General features: G+C 32.0%; 1 protein-coding gene across 1 annotated transcript in view; it reads right to left on the reverse strand.

The window, feature by feature from the left end:
- The window catches only part of LOC129228615 (gamma-tubulin complex component 2-like), a 105,742-nt gene extending 94,858 nt beyond the window's left edge, over positions 1–10,884 (reverse strand). The window contains exons 1-2 of the mRNA XM_054863296.1: positions 10,749–10,884; positions 9,844–9,931 (exon numbers count right to left, since the gene is read on the reverse strand). Of these exons, the coding sequence (XP_054719271.1) occupies positions 9,844–9,931; positions 10,749–10,801 (141 nt within the window). The 5' untranslated portion in view covers positions 10,802–10,884. The remainder of the gene's footprint in view (positions 1–9,843; positions 9,932–10,748) is intronic.
- Between the last annotated feature and the right edge of the window lie 13,876 nt (positions 10,885–24,760).

The following is a 24,760-nucleotide window of genomic DNA, read 5'->3' on the forward strand; positions in this document are numbered from 1 at the left end:
TGAGGTTTTAACCTGGGCCTGATTAACACACGGAACAGGAACGTTGCAGGAACGAGAACCTGGACAACAGAATTTTAGGGAAGCCATACAGTAAGTTTTTTAATTTCAACCCATTTTTGGAAATTACTACTTTGAAAATGTGATAATTTTCTTATGAGAGGGAGACACCAAATTTACAAGGACCTGGGCATCCCTTGACTTGATCCGGTATTGATTGTAGCTGTTTTTATTTTTTTTTTTCAAATTATCTATATAGGATAACTATCCCCATCCAAACAGTATTTCATTGGGGGTTAAATATCGTAAAATGTAAATTTAAAATGCATTCTAAATACTAATCTAAAATTTTTGTGAACATAATGCGACTCATTAATAAAAATTTTTCTTCCGAAGATGAACTCTAAAGTTTATTTTCGTAAAGAACTTCAGTATCTTAAGCTCCTTTTACGACATGTGCGGTCTCGCTAGTCGATGTGAAAAGTTCTGATAAATGACTGCAATAAAAATGTTCATTTACGGATGCCTGGTAACACAAGGCTCCCAACAGTATGACAAACTTCCAAAGCCGCCGCCGACCATTTACCGCCTGTTTTTAGTTATTGTAATCGGCACCTGTATCACAATGACAGTGTATCAGGTAAAGTGTCGTTATGGGAACCTGGGAACCATCAACAGGGAGTTAGTGACTACATCACAGAATAAGAGATCATCAAGTGATAGAACAGCAGGGAATCGTCCCTGTGGGACTACTTAGAGTATCATGATTGACCTCCCAGAAAGAGTTCTCAGAAATGAGTCTTTTTAAAGGATAATAGACGTTTCTCGCGGAAAGAAAAAGCCGGCCGAGTTGAACATTTTGTGCAGAAAGGCTCATTCTCTTCCAATTCTTGAAAAGGAAAATATCTCTTCTCTCCAAAGATTTAGCTATCATGCAGTATCGAATAAATTCTGAAATGAATACTTCGTCTTGCTCTTGAGTTTTAAAACTTAAATCTCTTCATCTGCAAGATGTTGAAACAGAAAACTGTTTTATCTTTTTTCAAAAAAGTTTCTGTGACAGAGAGTTCGTCTTCTATTAAAACAAACAATGATGGTGAATTCGTAGCTAGGATCGAAGAAAACTCTAAGCCTTCAACGAACCAATTACTAAGTAATGAAGATAACACTGAGGAATTTGCAGATGTTGCGAAAGCAACAGAATTTAATAATATGTTATGCGATGATGAATCTTGTGATGAAGAATTGATTACCATAGATGAAGAAAAATCAAAGCCTACTGATGATTTTGAAAGCCAACAACGAGATACCGAAATAAACAATGGTGATCCTGCTAATGGCATAAGAAATACAAATATTAACACTGGTCCTTTTCAGCCGAAAGATTTTAATAAAATTCAGAAATGTCAAGGAAAGTCTAGAAGTTTTAAAGACTCTTGGTACTCTGAGTTTCCTTGGCTTGAGTATAGCATTATGAAAGATGCAGCTTTCTGCTACTACTGCAGGTTATTTTGTTGTGAAAAATCAGGTTGGGGATGAAGATAATTTCACAAGAAAAGGGGTTTCGAACTGGAAGAAAGCTTTGGAAAAATTCCGAAAGCATGAAAAATCAGAGATGCTTTTGAAATCATTGCAGTTTTGGAATGAGAAGAAAATTAGTGGTAACACCATATGTGACAATTTGTCTTATGCTCATACAAAGCAAGTGCAACAAAATAGAACGTATTTGAGGTTTGTTATCGAAACTATTTTGTTTTTGGGTAAGCAATGCTTAGCTTTGAGGGGTCATGATGAAACAATGTCTTCTCTGAACAAAGGGAACTTCCTTGAGTTGCTACAGCTTCGTGCTAAAGATAAAGGAGTGGACATTATTTAAATGATGAGCTCAAAATTCATTCATATAAGAGTGGCCAGATTCAGAAGGAAATAATAAATATCATAAAAAACAAGATTGTAGTCGATATTGTTAATGAAGTAAATTCTTCTGCGTCTGCTTTTTCAATAATTTGCGACGAAACAACCGACCGTAGCACAAAAGAGCAAGTCAGTATTTGCGTGAGGTGCCCACAGAAAACAGCAGATTCCTTTTTAGTTAAAGAAAGGTTTTTGGGATTTGTTGACGTTGAAGAGACGACGGGAGAAAATTTGCATTGTACTATAAAAAATTATTTGCAGAAAACAGAGATAGATTTGAGCAAACTGCGTGGACAGGCATACGATGGCGCTTCAAATATGAGTGGAAAATTTAACGGAGTTGCTGCAAAATTCAAAGATGAAGAACCAAGAGCACTATACACTCACTGTCACGCTCATCTTCTTGATTTGGCAGTAATGCGATTCTGTGAAGAAATAAAGGAGCTGAGAAATGCTCTTAGCGTTGTCAATTCATTATATAACTTAATAAATGCATCTGCAAAGAGGTTCGCAATATTTGAAAATATCTGCAAGAAAAGTGAAGGTTCAGTTTTTAGAAGACTTTGTAGTTTGTCCAAAACACGTTGGACAGTTCGTCATCGTGCTCTATCAGTGGTGATAGAAAATTTGCAAGAGATAATTCAGACACTACTTAAAATTTCCGATGATTCGTCAGATGTAAAAATAGCTAGTCAAGCAGATGGCTTGCTGACATTAGTCTTGAACTTTGAATTTATATTCTGTTTAAAATTTTTGTTCCGTGTTTTAAGTGTAACTGATATTCTGTCAAAAGAAATACAAAGCATAACATTGGACAGTTCATCTTTTTTTTTCAAAAGTCGAAGCACTGCTACACTGTTTATCATCTGAGAGAAATGATGAGTATTTTAATCGTATTTGGGAGGAGACTGAGGACGTATGCAACAAACTCTCTTCTGACGGTTTCGAAATTAGACAACCACACCTCCACCGGAAAAGAAAAGTGCCAAGAAGACTTGACGATGGAAATTTCCAATCGGCATTTTTTCCTACTTCTGCAGAAGAGGCATACAAAGTTAATATTTACTACCAAGGATTAGACACTATCCTCTTCAATTTAAGACAGAGATTTTCTGAAAATGATTATAGTAAAATCAAAGTTATTTCAGACATACTTCTCAATTTAAAAGATCCCTTAAATGAGTCCTCTGCAGATAGCATTAAAGAATTTTACAAAATGAAATTTGACGTCACCACACTGCTCCGATTTTATCACAACTATGCAAAATTAAACTTCAACAATCTGTCTCCCACTCTATCAGAATTTGGAAATTCATTCCTGAAACACAACTTATCAACTAGTATCCCTTCTATTTTGGAGCTGTTTGAAGTAGCACTGTCATGGCCTATCACTACAGCAAACGCAGAACGATCGTTTTCCACTCTTCGCCGTCTAAAAACATATTTGAGGACTACTATGGAGCAGGACAGATTAAGCGGATTAGCGTTAATGACTGTTGAACAGGAGGTTACAGCACAATTGATGGAGCCCAATGAGCTTGACGATCTGGTAGAAAAATTTGCATCCTCAACCGATAGAAGGCTCAATTTCTACTGACATTACAAGGTATTGTAAAACATTTATTTTTGTATGAAAAAATTAATGAGAAAAAACCAACATAGTGTTTGTAACAAATATTGCTATAAAAGGCGTAGCACAAACGTAACTTGGAAAACAGAGTTAAATTCGCATAGGAGCTCACAGGGGCCGAGCCGCCGAGCTCCAGTATTGCCTTCCAATTTTTGTTAGATTTTATCATTTTAGGCAAACTTTAAGCTATTTATGTATAAAAGTTAAAACTAAAATGAGGGAAATGTAGGGTTCTTTCGCTTCATTTAGTAGAATTTCAGCTATGATTACAAAGAACTGCAATGCAATTGTATTCTTTGATAAGCTATTCTTAAAACCCTGACGTACGTGTATGCACCACTTTTTTACAATAAGAGCTGTAACTAAGATGGGTTTGCTTATTAACTGTTACTACGCATTAGCACAGGAAAAGAATTCAGCCCTATTCGATGCAGGTTTAAAATGCTTCAAAAATATATTGCGAAATAAATCAAAATTAGATCATTCGTAAAAATGCAAAAAAAAGAAAAAAAAAAAAAAAAAGATGCTGAGCTTAAAGTTACAAATACCTGTTACCAGTGGCGTACCGAAGGGGGGGCGGAGGGGGCGGTCCGCCCCAGGCCCCGCTTTGACATAGGCCCCCAAATCTCAATTTTTGGTTTTCACCAATATTGTCGCATATCTTGGTTTGAATGCTTAAACAAGTTGGCTCAATAAATCATAATTTTTTTAAAGACCAAATATTTGTTCAGGGATACAATCAATACCTCTTCGGGATCAATGGAGGGTTTATGATACCCAGGTCCCGCTTTGACATAAGCCCCAAAATTTTAATTCGTTTTCTTTTTCGCCAGACGTGCCTTATGTCATGGTTTAGATAAATAAAAAGTTGACTTTTTATGTAGAATGAATATTTTCTCAGTGACTCTTGCCTAAACAAAGAGAGGGCAAATTATGTCCCACAGGCCCCGCTTTGACATAAGCCCCGAAATTGTATCTTATTTTTTCCAATAGGTGTCATATACATAATGATTAGAAATATTAATCAGTTACCTATATATGCGAGTATATGTCATAAATTTTGTTAAATATGACTTTTTTTCATAGTGACCCGTCCTAGTGTACAAAGGCACATGAGCGCTTGGGCCACGAATTTAATGGGGGCCCCAAATTTTTAAACTAACTAAACCTATAAAAATCATTTGCTTTTATTTTGTTAAGTGCTTTCAGCAAAGTTTTATGCATTTTTTTTTCGAACAATTTATAAAAAAAAAAGCTAATGCATAACAGGTGCACGTTTATAATTTTTGATCATTACAGTATACAGCTAAAATATCTGTTTTATGTTTTGTTTTGTGTATTAAGACTACGATGGTCTAGTCTTAATTCATACACTATTTTTGAAACCAAATTCAAACATATAACCAAGAAAATCCATTCCTAAATGAGAAGTTGTCTATCCTTTGTGGCGTTGGAAAAATCAGTCAGAAAATTTTTTCTTTTTAACGGACCCCTTCTGACTCAAGCAAAGGGGACTTCCTTTTTGCTATGCCCCTTTCGACAGCGTAAAACTGTTTAATTGGTCAATGCTTCGGGACTTTTGACCTTGACTGCATAAAACCTCCTCCCATCCATTGATTGCAAGCTTACTTGACTATGGAGAAATGAGCTGCGGCCAAGCAAAAGAAATAGTTCCTAGCCCCATGGGCGGATTTATGGGGGGCAAAGGGGAGCAATGCCTCCCCAGTTTGGGAGGACTTTATGTAGTAACAACATATCTTCCAAAAAATTTTTTTAAAAAATATTACTTTTTTTTCTTTGTTGAATAGTTCAGAAGGGCATGGGTGGATTTATAGGAGGGGGGCATAGAGGGCAATGCCCCCCAGTTTTGGGAGGACTTTATATAGTAACATTACATCTTCCAAAACCTTAAGACAAAAAAAAAATTTTTTTTTTTTGAATAGTTCAATGAAAATGAAGAGGTTCGCGAATGTCCTTTTCTGATGGGAGAAATAAAAATAAAAAAAAAGAACATTGAATACAAATAGTACAGCTGTCACTGGGGTGCTGAAAATATGTCTTAATTCACCATTTGACTGAAAATCATTTGGGCAAGTATATAAATGGAACTACAGGCTAAACGAGCTATGCATTCAGCTGCAACACTTATAATAATTGACGATTATTTTTACAAATTAGAACCTAAAACAAAGGAAACCCTCCTCCCCCATTTGCGCTAACAGAACGATCTACTCTTTATAATTTGTTTTCTTTCTTTTCAGATTGTTTATTTTCAATTTGCGTGATTTCAAAAACTAGATATTTTGTGTTGTTACAGACGAAAGATTTTGAAGAACCTTCTGAATTCACACTTTCAGGTTGGTAAAACTGTAAAAACCCTTTAACTGTAAAAACTGACGAATTTTCGTAAAAATTACAAAAATCTGCAGGCAAGAGTGAATTACATACAGGGAAGGATTTGCCTATAAGATAAACAAGCTATATAGCTTAGGGTCACTACTTTGAAGTGGGCCAGTAACTCGCAAAAAATGCATCATTCGCTCCTTAAAAAATGGAAAGTGTTTGAAAAGACTAATTTCATTTTCAAGAGCTTGAAAGCTTTGAATATTTGGAAACGTGTGGATACAAACCTTAAATTTTAAAATTTCTAACAAATGGTAGGGGGAGGAATGCCAAAATATGTCAAATTCGGCTCCTTGCTACATCCTGCATCAAAAAAGTAAAAATCATGGTTCTTATGTTTGTAACATATTGCTTGAAATAAATTTTTCTGACTCACATGTTTCATATCTTGCTATTTATTTAATCCCGAATGCAGTATTTTGGAAATTCTATTCTATTGATTGCTTTTATCTTGCTTCTACTGCATATTGTTAATCTGTTTAGCCCAGAAAAAAAATGATACACTACCTCCATTCCTTTTCGTTTTCTGCACTGCTTATAATTTAAAAAAAGGTTATTGTAATGAGAATTCTATAGTTTATTTTTTCTTTTAGACTTAAAACAGCTGTTTTTTTTTTTACGAAGTTTGAACAAGACCGTACAATTGTATAACCTAGTACTCAATTTCAGAGACTGGAAAGTGCAAATGAGTTGCCTTAAATTATTAAATGTTCTAAAATCCTTGAAAAGAATTGGCGCAGTATAACCTACTAGGGCTCTTGTGTCAAAACACCCAATCTAACCAACCAAACATTGAAAATAGTTAGACAAGTCTTTGAAACTCCTAAGCAAAGTGTGCTTCAATTTTATTTCTTATCAAGTGTATAAATTATGAATTGTTCAAATAAGTAGTATGTTACTCTCACGTTACTTATTTTCTAAATCTGTACACCATTTCTTTTAAAGTATTAACTTACATCACAAAGCACATTTAAATCATAAAACTTTTTTTTTTTAAAAATTGTCTATATTTTCCTGAGATTTTCGTCTATCCAATTAACTCTTAAGGCTTCAAAATACAGAATTTTATATCTATTTTACAAAATATCCTCCGGGGGAGAAACCCCAGGACCCTCTAAAATTGGAGATATTCTATATCCAACTTAAAAGAGAGTCCTGCGTCACTCTTGATACCAGTCACCCATCTTAAGGTCAATTCAAGAAGGACAGCATGAAAACACACTAAAGCATGGCCTTATTCATCACAGGAAAACAAAACAAAACATGGGGGGGGGGGCAATTAAAAATGTTGCTCAAAAAAGATCCTGCCCCCCCCCCGGAACTTAGTCTTAAATCCGCCTATGCCTAGCCCTTTGTCCGATAATCGGGGGGAAATTACGCTCTTCGCTTTAGAAATCGGATTAGTTAGTTAAACCCACGCAACTCCACTTCAATCAAACGCGCCAGGCAAGTATAGGGTCATACCAGAGTTTTTTTGTCTGAAGAACATAAAGAGCGTTTTTTTTTTTTTTTTTTTTTTTTTTTTTTGTGAGTGAGACCTAGCAGAAAAGTTTTATTTAGACGGTGAACGTGTGAATTTTATCCTTATTTAGGCAAGCATGTTTTAAAAATATTTTTCTCTGATATTAGGTGATGTTATCAGGTAAAAAGTTCCCTGGTGTGTCTTACTCAAAGGAATAGTAAAGGGTTTTTTTCTGTAAAAGCCAATTTTTATCCTAAAATTAATTAAATCTGGAATGCCTAAACGTTTCTGTTCACTGTACTTGGATGTTCAGATGCAATAATTTTTTAAGATACTATATAATTTTTGGACTTTTTTCTGTTTTTGATAATTTCTGACAAAGCACAATTTTATTAAAAATATAGTATTTACTTAATTTTACTTAAAACCATGTGTTTTACTGTGGCATTTACAATAGTGTCCGAAATCAAACCAACACTACCTGAAATATGTAAAAATGTACCACTTAAAGTAATTACTGTAATATATGGTACGTACACATAGTTTGAGAAACTTCAGTTTTAATACCAGGTAGGCCCCCATTTCGAGTAGCGCCCCAGGCCCCCATCTGTCTCGGTACGCCACTGCCTGTTACATATGGACTATATCCGCCAGAATCCGTGAAATACAGTACAAATTTATTCTCAAGAATTTAAGATTTTTTACTTATTTAAAAAAAATTTCCGCCTCAATTAAGAAATAGTTCTTTCCTGAGAATCTGCGACGTTTGTCGACTGCGTGCATTCATTCTTTATATGTCTTTTCTAATAGCAGAACAAGATATTTCTCAATCGGGGGTGTACATGCTAAAAATAGCCAATTCTATTACTTAGAAATATAAATAGAAGCAGTCATAATTTGACATTAATTACACACACAATCATATATGGAATAGATTTAATAAGTATTTTGAACAGAAGGGAATAACTTTGGTTTTCATTCTTGTTTACTTTTGAGTTTCAAGGAAATGGCCCGGAACCGGATTCAACCTTTAAATAAGAAAGACATCGAATGATGCAGCGACAATAAAATTACTTACTTTCATAACTGTACTTTATAAGTAATATTTTTCAAAAAAATGCTAACACGCTATATTTCCTTTCTAGGGAGATTAAAACAAGCTATCAGTAATCGATGAATTCCTGAAATGGCCACGGCCCACCCGGGGCTGTCGTACCACTTAAGAAGAAGCACAGTAATATTAAACATAAATTGTGAAATCATAATGTTGTTCTAACCTTTTTATAAGATTGTTTATTTAAATTGCTAAATTAAAAATTTTGTGTAGTTAATCAAGAAACACGTATTATTTTGATAAATAAATATTATTTTTTAAATCATACTCACTGCAAGAGCGAAAAACAATATTCCTTCGTTTTAATTAGTGCAAGAAAACTTTTTGAAACTCGTGATTTTTAGCATAAAACCCAACAGGTTTGAACAGAATCTTTGTTTCTTCTAAAATTGAGTCATCTCAACATACTATTTTTTCTTTCGAGGAATTGTTAATGTGTGTGTGTGTAGTGTACTGCCATAATCTAAGTTGGTGGGGGGGGGGGGGGGGGGGAGGGATCTGCCCTGACGTTAGAGGCCTGTGCCCCCCCAAAATGTTTCGTCACGCTACGCTTCTGGATATGACTAACCTAGATTGTGATTTTGAAATCCTGAAGTTCATCGTTGAATTGCTTATACTTCTCCAATTATGACATTGAAAAGAAAGATTCTTTGGTTCACAATATGTTTCTATCATAATTTCAAGTCTTTAAATAAAAAATATTATAAACTGTAATACATATGCATGTATCAGTTTTACCAATTATTTCATATTTAGCTTTAAAAAAAAATTCCGATTCACTTTTTGCATTTATTTGTAATAAAATACTTAGTTTTTGGGTATTTACCCAGGCCTTGGGTTAATAACCGGGTAAATACCCAAAAAATATTTACCTACCCGCTGGGTATTTACCCGATCCACATCACTAGCTGGAAGTCAGTCTGAATTTGTTGAATCACAAAAATATCAATTGCTTTAGGCACGGTTTGCTCACTAAAAGGGAGTTATGCCCCCACTGACTTAACATTACACCAACCAAACCTCAATGATTCCCTAAATCCATGTTCAGCAGGTTAAATCAAGGTTCGTAATAATAGAGTTTAACAGTAGCATCAAAAGGAAGTCAGACTATTAGAAAAATAAAACCCCAAAAAGTTGATCATACATGCTTTTGAACTGAAAGTATTTTCTGCTCTGAAGACCTTTAATTTTCATCAAAACTTGACATGAAGTATGATTTTCCGATCAACATCTATGTAGAATTCACAGTTTTTTTTTTTGCTAAATACTTTACCAAGATGTAAAATTTCAAACTTTAAATTCAAAAATAAGATTTTTACTTACTTTATTATTAATGTACGGTGTTCTACTTTTTTCTAAACTCTCTACATAGTCATCACATAATGCACCTTCACAAAGTTTCTCCGAAATTCTGAAACACAGAGAATTATACCTTCTTTTTTAGAATTCAAATTTGGCAACATGAGAAAAGAATGCTTGAGGCAAAATGTAAATAAATGAAAAAGTTGTGTATCTCTATCAGAATGTACAAGAATTGAAGATATACTTCCATCTTCAAATATGAGTTGTTATACCACAGTAGATTACTAGCAATGCTTTAATTTACAGAATAATTAATATTTTTATTATTCCAAAATTTTGGCAGTAAATTTAAGCAATAATAGGGGAATAAAACTCATCTAACTTTCATTGGGTTTGTATTTAAAAATAAAATTTATTGTTTTTATTTTTTTTTACAATGAAGTTCTCTAGAGAATATTTCAAACATGAGAATCAAAATAGTAATAAATTATTAGTGTAAAAAAAATGAACAATGAAGAATTTACAATGAGATGGTATCATTACACTCTTTCATATTATAAAAATATTCCCCAAGCTTAGATAAAAGCACATGAGAGAAAATGCGAACTAAATTCAACTATGAAAACTGAAAGAGGATGCGCGAATGGAAGAATAAATACATAGGATATTGAAAAATCTTGCAAAGTGTATGAAGTTCTTAACCTTCATTTTCATAAAAAGGTAGTTCATAAGTAAACTTTATTGTCAAAAGAAGCACATCTAGCACATAAAAATAACATGTTTAAAGTTCGAAAAATTATATTACAACAATCATTCAAGAAAAAAGATCAGTAAACAATTCTTAAGGTTGAGAGCAACATTTGCAGTGTAAAGAAAAAAGTAACCATACACATTTTTAATTATGTTAGAGTGCCGTCAAATCTTACCCCAAACACTTTACAAGCTCACTAAGCTGATGATGAATTTTAAAATCCGCCATAGCAAACTAAATTGTAAATCCAATTTTAATTCATTTCTAAATAAATAAGCCATTGGCGGTAAACATACTGTTTTCAAACGTAGAGGCGCTAGGCGCTTAATGACATCTCTTCGTTTTCTTCTTCTTGACAAAAAACAAACGGCAGGCGATTTAAAACTAATGAATTTGCAACAAGATAGTTAAATTACATCTTTTGAGAAATCAAGCATTTATTTTTTTAAAGGAACAATAATGCTGTCTTCTTATGCGTTGTTCGATTTTGTTTCTGAAGAAGCTAAATTTATTTTTTTCTGTTTATTGATAATGACTGAAGAAGAACGCAAAACCGTTTTCAGTTTCACTCATGGCTGCTCTGGGAATGAATGTGCTGTCCACCTTAAAGGATAAACAATACAATTATTAAAATAAAATTCTGAGATGAATCAATAATTTACAGAATTTCATTGAATGATAACATGTCAGATCTTTTCAAATCAGCCATTGGATATTTTTCAAATAATGCACCCAGGGAAGAACATGGATTTGTTGGACAAATAGTGGAACTCGAAAAACAAAAATTACGCGTTAAAAGAGTTATTGCAGAAGGTGAGACGCCCTCGAATTGTTTTAATTAATTTAGCAGATGACTTCTGAATATTTTTGCTGAAATTACGAGTTCAGAATTTTGCATTTTAAATGGTCTGATAACTTACTAATCTCAACTTCTTAGAAATTTTTCTACAGATGGATGGACGTGTTTTGATTCTTTTTCAGCGATAATTCTATTTTTTCCCCTTTTCGTTGTTTATTCTTCACCAAATTTATAAAAAGGAAGGAAAAATTTTCATTTCGCAATTTGAAACTTGTGTAACAAGCAAAGTAAATTTAAAGAGTTGAACAATATTTGTTGTAAAAAAAAAAATCTTACATTTTTTAAAGTCTTTTTAAACGGTTACCTAGAATCCAAATTAGATGAAACCTTAGGCATCTATATTTAATAACAAATTTGGTTTCTTGGTCTGTGCACTAATGAAGAAATTCATAAAGTATTTAGTGAAATTCAATTAAGTTATTGGTAGCGCACATGCTTGCTTCCAGAAATTCATACTTCAGTGTGTGTGTGTGGGGGGGGGGGGGGTATTTGGTTATCAGTCAATGCTATTTTTATCAACCTACGCTTAACATTTAAATATTTCATTGTATTTTTATCCTGAACTCAAGTTTGAAGGATACCTTGTAAATATTACTGACTTCTAATTATTTCTTCATAGATTTCAAAAGCATGACTATGACTTTACACCAAGTGTCCCTTAATTTTTTTTTTAAATCATTGTTGGAAAAAAAAAGAGGAAAATGTTTCTTATTTATTGCATGGGAAAGAATCTCATGCAATAATTACAGTAAAATGAGCAATCAAGGGGGGGGGGGGAGGGGAGAGGGCAGAAGCTAGAAATTCTATAAAATGTATACAAATTATAAGCATTGCATAAACTGATATAATTAAGGTGTCAAATAGGGATGCACCGGTCTGCAAATCGGCCAATTACCATTTAATAGGCAACAGATTCGTGACTGATTTTCAATCTACAATTTCTCCATTTAGGGGGAGATGGGGTACCTTGGACCATATTTTCAATTACTTTAATACTGTTAATATTTTTTACTTTAATTTTTGACTAACAAATAGCACTTATGATCCTACAAATCCTAAAATGAAATCACTTTGTACAGTTATATTGAACAAATTTTATTCCAGAAAGTGTTATTTTAGTAGTGCTGAGTAATTTTCTGAAAACAGCAACTTTTAATGGGTTTCATCAAGGTTGCAGAAGAAAAATTGAATTCCTTTCTTAAAGCAAGTCTGTTTAGTTCACAATTATTTGCAGTTTTTATTTTTTGTCATAAAGAACAAATATGAAATCATTTTTCAGATCAAGAACGTGGGGTACGTTGGTCCACTTCATTATGGGGCACGTTGGAACAGACCAACCTTTTTTCCACTGCAAATATTGATACAACTGTACATTAAAGGGACATGACTTATGCTTTCAAAACTCAGGAACTGTCTGCTCAGGAAGTCGTACTTTTATATTCCCAGATATCATTTGACACAACTTTTGTTAACTTTACTTTGCATTAATTTTCTCATGAATATTCAATAATTAATTTTTCTTTTGATCTTTAAAAAATAATTGTTTACTAATGAAGATTGCTTATTGCTGTTTTTGATTAAAGATGGTTTATCAATTAAAATCAATTTAATATGCTATATTGATCTTTTTAAACTTTGTTTTTCACTCTACACCCAAAAGAAAACAATACAATGTTAAATAATATTTATCACTTAAATTATAAGGGTTGCCCAAAGGAAAAGTGGACAAGTGCAATAACATCAGAAGGAATGATTCAATTATTTGTCCGGGACGGTTTTTTCCGGCGGTTTTTTCTGGGGTGGACAAAATAGGATAACCCTGCTATAAAGAGATATAATTTTGAATTTTTCAGAATTAATTCATTGCTCGCTTATAACTGAAAATAATATTTTAAAATTTTGTTCAAGTTATGTAAGCTAATTTTCTTATCATTGCTAACAAAATTATATTCTCTTAATTAGACATAAAAGTTCAAATATTTAGGTTGTTGCTCATGATCAGTAGATACTTTTAACTTAGAAGCTATTAATTTTTTCAGTTTTAGTTACCTCTTAATGCAGGACTTTTTTTATTTTTTTATTTTATGAAAGTTAAAAGTCAGTATGAGACATTTGTACATAATGTAAGACTTTTGCACACAAAATTGTCCAATCTCATTTAAATTCTATTGAATTCTCTACATCAGAGCATTTATTTATTTTTTACGTTATAAAACAAGTTTTGAAACGTTAGTCATTTCCAACCTTTTATCGAGCTCTGTTCGAGAATTATTCAAAATTATTTTAATTATCAAATTAATATTAATGAAAAACATTATTCTATCTCAATTGTTTGTTCAGATTGAAGTTTCAATTGATTGAATCTACAAAATTATATTGTTCTTTTGTACATTTTAAAAATCCAGTCAGTTTTTTTGCAAATTTTTTACCAGTTTTTTTCATTTTTTTGCCACTATCCTGCTGGGGTGATTGTGTTCCGGTATTTTACCGTATTTCCGGTATTTTCATCCTGAATTCCGGTATCTTCATCTTCAAAAATACCGGATTTTCTATATTTTCAGAAAAACTCACTTTTGTAAAATTTAGGGCGATGTTTAATGAAACGCCAAAAGTCCAAATTGAAGACGTTTTGTTTGGTATAAAGCGTAAGCTACGGTCATGTTTTGTAAACTCTATGGTAATTATGGAAGAACAGCTGGGGTGGGGGATGGAATAAAGGCTAGATAAGAACATTTTTCCTTCTTTTGCTTTTTTTTTCTGCAAAAGAAATTGTATTTTTCACAAGTGCTTCAAGGTCAAACTGGGAAGGGGTGAAATCGGTGGCTAGTTTTATTTTCCTTTGGGGAAGGTAGGAAGAGAAAAGTGGGTCTAATGTCTTTGTTCTTTATTGCAGTTGGAGGAATTTATCGTATGCAGATATTTTCTTTATTTTATATTCTGGTTTATGATCTTTATCTGCATGCGTTCTGTTTTTATTGAACTAATGCTAATTAAACTTTATCGTTATTAATAGGTAGTTAACTCTTACTTTTCATTTTGCTACTGTTTTTGTTTGATAAATTTATTCATTTGAACTTTGCATGTTCTCATTTAAAAAATGAGGCATCTGGATAGATCTGAAGATATTGACTCCATCGATGCAGGAAAGAAGAACAAGTTTAATTGGGAATGGTTAAACAGATTGGATTCCTACAATGAAAAGATGGAAATATAGGGTAAAAAATTGATAGGGCTGGATTTTGTTTTTTTGTTTCTTGCAACAAGCCCTTTACATATGCTAATGATGGTGTGAAGGCATTATTGTGTAACATTCTTCTACAAATACTCATAAAACAAATCGGGAATCATTAAAAAATGCTGGTGTATTAGACTTTAATGTATTAGTAAATGAATGTAATTAAGGATTCAGATATGAAGGAGAAAATAAAACATTCTTTGAAAAATTTTAAGAAATGAGAAAAATTAAAAGAATTTAATTCCCACCATGCACATGGACGTATTAAGTCCAATTAAAAATTCGAGTTTTAGCCCCAACAAATAATTATGTATATAAATTATTTATATACATAATATAATGTATACATACACGTAATGTATATATATATATATATATATATATATATATATATATATATATATATGCCCATCAAAACACTTTTTCTTCTTGGGGAAAAAAAAGTTCAGGTATTTTTTTATGGAGTCACAATCACCCCTGATCCTGGCAAAAATACCATTTTGCCTGTAAAAAGACCAGTCATACTACTGGTTACTCGGTTGTTATCGAAGAAGAAAGTTTTTCAATATTTTAAGCATTATTTTGATTTTACTTGAAATTTTGGACTTATTACTTACTTAGCTAATGTTGTTGCCATTTTGTAGTTGTCTTGATTTATTTTACTTGATTTGTATTTTTGATTTTACAAAAAAAAAAAAAAATTCTTTTCTATAGTTATGAAATCTTTCCACAATAAAAAAAATCATATATAATGGTTGTTTTTAAAAGTAAATATTCAAATTTTAACTCAAAAATTATATTAATTTAAATGAAAAAGAAAAAAAAAACTAATGCAAGCAAATTTTACTTATCTTTATGTGGAATTAAGATTTTTTCCTCTGGTTTATTACTTTCTAATTTATCTTGAAATCATTTACTGTATCGTCTTTTGTAAATTCACTCCCCCCCCCCCCCATTAATGAGGATAAGTGTAGAAAAGACATAAAAGTAGAATTTGTAATATCCACCTCATTTTTTATGTATAACTAGAATTTTCAAAGTATTTTGGGCATTGATATAAACTTTTTGTTTTTAGGTGGTTTTGGCTATGTATTTGTGGCGCAAGATATTTCAACTGGTAAAGAATATGCATTAAAAGTAAGCTGCTTAAGTTTTTCTTGAATATAATTCTACTGTATTTTCCCATTATGTTTAAATGTAGCAGTCAATAGTAATGTAATTACCGACACTTGTTTTTTTCTTCTAGAGACTGCTAGCTGGAGATAATGAAACAAGCAAGACCATATTGCGTGAAATAAAATTCCTTGTATCCTTTTTATTAAAATTTAAAATAGTTATCCCAAATATTATCTTGATTGAAATTTGTCCTTAAAACCAAGGAATTTATTGAGTTTCTCCAAGTTAGTGGATTCAAGGATTTGGTCAGAAGAAATTCGGGTGGGTGTAAGGACTCTTCACATAACTCTATCTAGTTAAAAGAGACACTTCACAAAATTATGATTAACCAAAACGAACCTTTCATTCACAAACTCATTTATTATTAAAGCAGTACGCAAATCAGGTATCTAATACACTTTAAAACATAACTTTTACTTGTATCAGTACAATCATTTAAAAACTTTTTTTTTTTTTTTGATAGACAAGAAAGTATTTCACTTGATTAACTTTCTGTTGCTAAAAATGTTTTTTCAAAAAAACTGTGTTTGACTGTTTTTTGTCCAGAAGACTCCCACACCTGCAGCCTTGAAGTTTTGTACAAAATTGTTTTGGTGTGCACCTTTTAGTATCTTTAAAATAAAATTTGAATTATTTTGTGATCCATGTCATTCAAAAGAGCTTTTTTTTTTCCTGCACAGATAATGCTGTTTCCAATTTTATAGAACAGGATATATGTCTCTAACTTAGCAAAAATCCTAAATTAAACTTAACTTGAACACTGAGCTACTGTATAAAATGTTAGTGGAGAGCACAAACTTGAAAACAACCTTCAAGTGTTATGTATGGCCATTTTGCTATGCCCTATAACGACCTTTGCATCTACAGCTTTGAAATTCAATGCGGTGAAGGAGCGCAGCGAGCTTGAAGCATGTAGCAATCTGAATGTAATTGTTTGCAGTTCTTGGGGGTTGGGGTGAGTGATAGTGAGTAAGAGGCAGTAGCCCCCTAGCTGTGCAAAAAAAAAAAAAAAAAAAAAAACTGGTTTTGGCTTGTAAAACTTCAATTAAGTTTCTGAAGGAATACATAAAGTCATGTTCTTTTGGTGATGAAAGGCATAAATAAAAATTATTAAATATCAAATCAAGATGTTATGCAGTTTTGTTACTTTCTGCTGAAATATGTTATGTTTGACCATGGAGGGAGTTTCGTAGGGTTGTTGCCCTTCCAGTCATTCTAGGAATACGAAAAATATTTCATTGTAAACCATGACTTCACAAATGCTAATCAAAATAATAAAATTAGTTAATATTTTTTTAATACAAAAGTTTAAGTTAAAAAATTGATTTAAGTTTAACGGTTCAATAATTTAAAAATGTTTTCTGGATTAGATGGGACTGGAAGGGTGTTGTGTGTATTGTTTTTCAGGTTATCAGACCTGAAATACAGCTTGCACACCCAGGGTTTCTTTTCTAAATTTGCTGATGGGTTTGATACAAAGGGATGTCTAGATTTGCATGTTTGAATATTTTTTCTAAAAAAATGATGAAGTGAGTTTAATTTTTGAAGGCTTTGCAAAAAATAAATGTACTTGTATTTGATAATGTCAAGCACCTGCTTACATCTTTTATAAAGAGTAATGTTATTCAAAGTTATTTTGATTCCTTTACCACTATAAAGACAAAATTGTCTGGCCATCCTAATATTATTCAATTTCATGCTGCTGCATCTATAGAGAAAGAGCATTCAGAGCATGGAAAAGCTGAATACTTATTACTTACAGAATTATGTACTGGTTAGTGTATTTTTACTATCTTATTTAGTACACAGATTTGTGTGTTTATAAATACAAGTGTTTAATCCTCTGTTGGAAATAGGAATTTAAATCTTAAGCTCCATGATAGGCGCCTAGTATAAGTTTCTAGATATCAAAACAAACAACCTAAGTGCCATTTTTAAGGCTCAAATAAATGTATTCAATTAGTTAAAAAAATTTGTGAACCATACTGCCGATATACAAAATAAAATAATTTTTTGAAGAGAAAATTAATTTTATTTGAAAACTACTTTTACAAATTTATCCTTCAGGCCAATGATGAGTCTTAATCACAATGAGTCGGGAAGGAAAAGCAGCTTCGATAAAATCCAAAACTTTAGGCATCAAATTTGGCATTTAGGATTGGAAGTCTTGGCGTCAAATCAAAATTTTTGATCACGAAATGCGAATAATGGTCCCTTGTTTCTAACACTGATTAAAATGCTTTTCTGTTGCTTCTTGAGTATCCTTTTTTTTTTTTGGAAGTTTACCTGTCAACTAATGAGTAACAATTATAATTTCTGTTAAACCTTTAAATACAAAGTCCATGCATCCAAATTTTATCTATTTTCCTTCGACTCAAACAAAAATGATTTTTATTGTTCATGAATGCTGTACTGCAATCAAATGATCACATCAATGTGATCAATGATGATTTTTTTTTTAATAATAGACTACAAACAACACTTTCCTCTTTTATGGTACTAGTTATATACCTAGTTTAATTGATATCTTTGTTCCAATTCTGCATGTTTTGATAATTTAATTACTTGTTTAAATGTGCGTTAGTGTATTGAAAATAGTTGTTGTATGATTTTGAGAAATAATTTTAGTGTGAAAATAATGTGCTATGGTTGCTGCAAATAAATATCACTAATTTTGCAATTAATTTAAAACATGGCAATAGTTTTCATCCATAATATTAAATCAACTTTTAACTTTTATAAAAACCATTAACTATTGAAAAAATAAATATTGATACAATCTAAATGTCAGAGTATTAAATTTTTAAAAGTGATTTTTTCTTCCTAGAATTAAAGAATATAATTATGAATTTTAATTTTCCTGCGACTGAAAAGGTATCAACCAAGTATTGGATTTTTGTATAAACAATCACAAAAGTGCAAATGCGAAACAGCTTGTTACAAAGTCCCAAGACTGCTGGTTTGTCCTTATTTTGGGCTCATCAGTCTAGAAAAGCCATAACAGTTGAAAGCATTAAACTTGAAATAGAAGTTGAGTTTACCTTCACATTAATAGCTAAAAATATTTTGGCATACCAGGAAAAGGGTCCATAAGGTATGTTTCTATTTTGATAAGTGAAGATAAAAGCTAGTGTTGTAAAGTTATAAGTAACTAAAAGTGTCAAAATTAAGGATTATTAGAGTTTTGATGGTTATTTTTCATTTAGAAAAATAATGCTGAAATTGAATGTAAATAGCTTTATTTCAAAACTAGGTAGTAATTTTGTTATGAATGATTTTAATGAAGTATATAATGAATTGAAACATTTAAATTAGATTCATGAAGTCGGGGGAAAAATCTACGCCTGTGTTCAAAATTTTTTGAGCCTTCTAAAACATCCTAAAATAAGACTCATACCATCGCAGAATATGCAGTGTGCATTAAAATGTTTTTATTCTTTATCATTTTGCTAATCATTCTTTTTATATATTTGCACAACAAAAGTTTGACTTATGTTTTCTACATTGTTTGTTCATATTATTCTTTAAATTTTCAATATCATTTTTCCAATATTTAAGGGCAAAAATAGTAAATCAATTGTAACTAAACTTGATCAGTCACTATTGTTGTGTGTACAATGTATATATTTTTCCTACATAACTGTTTACATTTATGTTTATAGATTAACACAATTAGTTAACTGCTCATTATTTTCTTTCTTTTTGTTTAAATAGGAGGTCCACTGGTTGATGCTTTGAATTCCCGTCAGAGCTCTTTGGCATGTTCACAGGTTGTCCAAATTTTTTATCAAACATGTTCTGCAGTACAACATATGCATTCACAAAGTCCACCTATTATTCATCGTGATCTTAAGGTTTGTAGTATGCCCTGTGGTTACAAATGTTACATTCATATTTGAGCAGTTTCAAAATAGCATGTATTAGAATATTTTTCTTATATCCTTTGCCTTTTTTTGTAACACGTGTTTGTAATTCATTATTTATATTAAGCTATGAGCATTCATGCATGCAATATAAATGCATTCTTTACACCTACCACGATAATATGAATATAATTTTGAATTAAATGGGGCTATGACCGCTAGAGTTAAAAACTGTTGGTTAGGCATAAGAAATACATTCATCATAGTTTCTGGTTCCAAGCACAAGTAATTTTAATTTTTAAAAAAAATTTAAAAAATCAGCCAATCAATTGGTAAAAATCGGCAGATTGTAAATATTCAGCATAGTGGCCCATTACCAATTACTGTCCATTAATCGGTGTATCCCTAATTTTAACCTTCAAAAGGTGCGATTAAGGTCCATTTTCGGCCTGTGTTTTTTGGAATTAGATCCATTTTCTCTGTAAAGAAATGTTTTAAATTTGTTAGGAAGCCTAAGTTTTAAATGAGAAAGGTATGAGCTTATGAGACACCACATTCTTTTCTTGTATGACAATTTAAAAAAAATGTATTTTTGATAGCTAAGAACTGATTTGCACTATAATCAGATATTCTTTTTTTTTTTCCTTTGGGATCATAAAAACTTCTTAAACTGCATATCATAAATTAATAAAAATATATTGGGTGACCTGTTTTGCTGGGAAGAAAAAGGACTAGACTGTTTAAAATTAGTTTACCTTTATTAAGAAAATTAACTTCATAATTACTACTTTTAAAAATTGCTTTTGCAACAATTAAAAAGCGGAAGTAATTGCAAGGTGTTAGGACACAGAAAGTAAGTAAAGAAAGTTTTAATAACTTGAAATCAACATCGATTTTCCACAGAAATGAGTGCCCCTTTTGGAGCATCCTTGTTGTGAATATCATCTCCCACATTCACCCAGTTTGTAACCATTGGCTAAGCACAGAAAAAAATGCAAAAGTATATTTTCACAACAAAAAGTTAGTTCAAATTGATTTATTAAAAAGTGAGGTTTAAAATTTGAGTGAAAATTTTTCTTATAAATACAATATTTCTCTTCTTAAAAAGTATTGATTGTTCTCCAATGAACTATTTTAATATGTATAGGATTTGATTTCAGATTGAAAACTTATTGCTAAGTTCTGAAGGTAAAGTAAAGCTATGTGATTTTGGAAGTGCTACAACTAAAGCATGTCATCCAGATAATACTTGGAGTGCAATACAGAGAAGTCTAGTAGAGGATGAGGTATGTTTATTTTTTAAATATATACCATTAATGTAACTTGCTTATAAAATTAAATTTGTAAAAATGAAATTGAAATATCAGTGAGGAAAGTTATCTTATGACAGTGGCGTAGCTAGGGAGGGGTGGAGGAACAGTCCGCCCCGGGCGGCACTTTCTTGGGGTTGGCAATTTCACTTTTGATGTGAAAAAATTCAATGTATTCTCCCGATAAGGAAATCAGACTTTTGATCTATTACTGGAGGCAAAAAAAGAAAAAAAAAAGGTCTTTGAACTGTAAAGTTTTGGTACGACTATGATAATAAAATTACTCTAATACAAGACATATGTTTTTCTTGTTAATATCTCAGCACTATTCTTTGTTTTTTCTCTCCCTTCGTCTGAATATACTGAGGGCAGATGCAGTGTAAAATCACGGGACCTAAGTTTTCTTTTTCTTTTTTTTCACTCTTGAGAATTACTATAGCGGAGGAAGCAAAAAATTTCATAACCTTTCGTTGTATGATGAATCTACCACTTAATGTTTAGAAAGTTCTTTAAAAACTACCTTATTAAAAAAAACACTATTTTTTTTAAAGGAAAGTGACAACAAGAGTAAGAGGAGAAAAGTGTCAAATGGAGGGCATTTTATTGCTCAACTTCAGGATAACATTATCTATTTCGACTATTGCTTTGATTGGTCCCAGATTACAAAATTTTCATTAAGACAGAATGAATTTTATGTACGCTTTATAAAGGCACTTATTCACAACTCAAATAATATTTGCTGTTAATATTACTGTTTTATATCAACAATATTCCTTTAAACAATTAGTTTCACATTTAGTCATTCATTATAATGAAAAGATTTTAATCAATAAAATGTCTAGGCAAAGCCTTTTACATTTACATCAAAAGTAATGACTTTCGATGCACAACTTTTCATTCTCATAAATCACAGTATGGTTAATCGAATGTATAGGACTTCTTCATCTTATCGCCATCTATCAGTCCAAATTTAGTAATATAGCAGTACCGGATCTTAGTATTGCTCGTAACCTGGGTGGCAACTTCTGAGTTTGTCAACTTTAAGTGATTCGCTTAAGAACGGATCCAAACGAGAGTCATAACTCCCTTTGAGAAACCAATGAGACCCTCAAATTGCGTTTCTAAAACGTCTAATAAGGAAAATTTCAGTGGCGGAACCTTGACCTTAACGCTCCTTCCAACTGTGACAAAGCTTCAAATGCATTTTCAAGACTTCAATTTTGAAAAACTTTTGGAGGAGAGCTACTTACTAGCTCTTTCTCTCTTAACTTGGTCAAACATAGCCTAAAACAGCATTTTTAGGGGCTCCATTTTCAACCCCTCCCCCCACCCCCATTCACAGTCTAACGTTTTCAAAAATAGCTTTAAAATGTGCTTTCAGGCCGGTGAATTCTGACCCCTTCCCGTATAATAAAAATGAAAACAGCTGAAAATTGTGTTGTTAAAGCCTCAATAAATATCACATTTTTCGGGAAGAGCAACCGAACCTTCCCATCTCTTTAACGTCACCGAACAGCCTAAAAATGCTGTTTTAGGCCTTCAATCTCAAAACATTTCCATTTCTTCAATATCAACAAATTACTCAGAGCAGTTGAATTTTGACCGACCCGACCTGACTCTTCCTGTAATGTGATTAAAGATAGTGTAAAATGTGTGCTTAGGACATCAACTTCAAACTTTAAAAACCCCATATCATCCAATATTATCAAAAATCGCATAAAGATGGGTTTTTGAAGATTCAACTTCAGAAAAAATTCTAAGGAAGAGGCTCCAGATGTCCACGCAGTCACCTAACATTACAAGCTGGCTCAAAATTTTGTTTTTAGAAATCTCTGAAGGAAGTCTGGGAAGCCTTCCCTCCCCCTCCCCTCAATGATGAAGAGATTAAAATGAACAAAAATTTGGAGAAAGATTTCGAGTGGCAAACCCCCATCTGATCTTTCTCTCATAACGTTGTCTGTCAAACAAGGGTTAAAATCGCGTTTTTAAGAACGCGTTCATTTACAACACGTTTGTAGGGGAGACAAAAGAGTCATCTGACTTCCCAACACTTTTAGAAACGTTCAGCCACTCCCTAACGCCCTTCTAAGATTGCCTACAATTGCGTTTTTGAAACTCAGCATCGAAAAATTTCCAGAGAGCTCCCCAAAAGTTCCCTATTTTTTTTAGCGTCGAAAATATTTCCAAAAATTGATTTTAATATGGAAAATATTTCGGGAAGAAAATCCAGTGGAAAGCCCTTACACCACTAAATACAGCATTTCATAATAATAAGTATATATTTGTGTTTTTCACAGTTTAGTCAAAAAACTTTCCGGACAGCGCCCGCGAACCTTCCCCAATCTCTTCACGTATCCAAAGATATCCTAAATTGTTTTTTTAACGCTTCAATTTCATAAAATTTCCATGCAAAATTCCCCTTCCCCTAATAACACCAAAGAAAGCCTAAGATTTTTTTTTTTTTTAAATTTATCTGGAGGGAGCTCTAAGCCTCTTTTCTATTAGTGTTACTAAAATTGCGAATTTTGACTTAACTTTTGGAACTTTTCGGTGGGGCCCTAAACTCTTTTTTTACTTCTTCTGCAAGAAAAATATGAAGAAAAAAAATAAGTTCCCTTTCTTCTCAATTAAGTTCTTATTTTTACTTTAAAGAATTTTGACTCTTTAATGTATTTGCTATTTCTCATCAAAAGGGCGGCAAATTAAGGAACCGCTCCAGGCGGCAGAAACTGTAGCTATGCCACTGCCTTGTGATTAGGTTTTTCTTCCCTTAAATTATTGTAAATGTACTTGTCTTATTAATAATGACTAGTGTTCACCCAGTGGTCGAAATTCGACCATATTCATAAATAAATATTTCAGAAAACTTGAATGAATTTAACTATTTCCGACATTTTTATTTCGTTCCTTACTGATGTTTACTGCATATCGGGGGAAACGTACAATTTTTGTATGTATACACAATATCAAACAGTAAAAATTTATTCCAGTTTTACTTTTTGTCTGTTAATCTTAAAATAAATGGATGAAAAGGGATATTTCGGTAATGGGGTCGTTTCTGAAATTTTAAAAGATTCTTTTTTTTGAAAGAGCATGCTTAAAAACATTGGTTTTAGCCATTTTTTAAATAATTTGAAAATAAATTAATATTTTTTAACAATTCTTTTAATCAGTGCGCAGATTGAAATTAATTTTTTACGCTTCCGCACATTGCATCAAAAGCGATGAAATGCCATTCACTGATGCCATTAGGGCACATTGCAAATTATCATTACCTGGAAAAGCGGTTGACATCAAAGCGTAAGCATTTAGCGCGGCAATGGAGCAGCGTGCCAAAGTACATCACTTGTAACGTCATATAGACAGCCCCTTATTTCCAGAATCGGACTTTTAAAAAATTAGTAAAAAATAACTGCTGTGAAAATAAAAGTTTTTTTCTGGCTCCACGTTATTTATTTATTTTTTTTTTTGCTTATTCTATCAGTTTCAGTGGCTAAAAGTAGTACTTTGGACTGAAGGAAACAACCCCATTGAGAAATTTGTGTGGTCGTTAAATTTTTGGCTTGAACAATTTTATTTTAAATAGCATGTTGCTTTGTGTTAACCCTATTCAAATAGATATTTTTCCACTCTTTGTCGTTTTTCGTCCTGGCATTGGAAACAACAAATTTGATGCCAATGGATAAAAATCGCCAATTATCCAATTTTCGAAATCTTCCCGTATGAAATGAAGCATCAAAACTC

The sequence above is a fragment of the Uloborus diversus genome, chromosome 8 (genome assembly GCF_026930045.1).
Source record: "Uloborus diversus isolate 005 chromosome 8, Udiv.v.3.1, whole genome shotgun sequence".
Taxonomy (NCBI): domain Eukaryota; kingdom Metazoa; phylum Arthropoda; class Arachnida; order Araneae; family Uloboridae; genus Uloborus; species Uloborus diversus.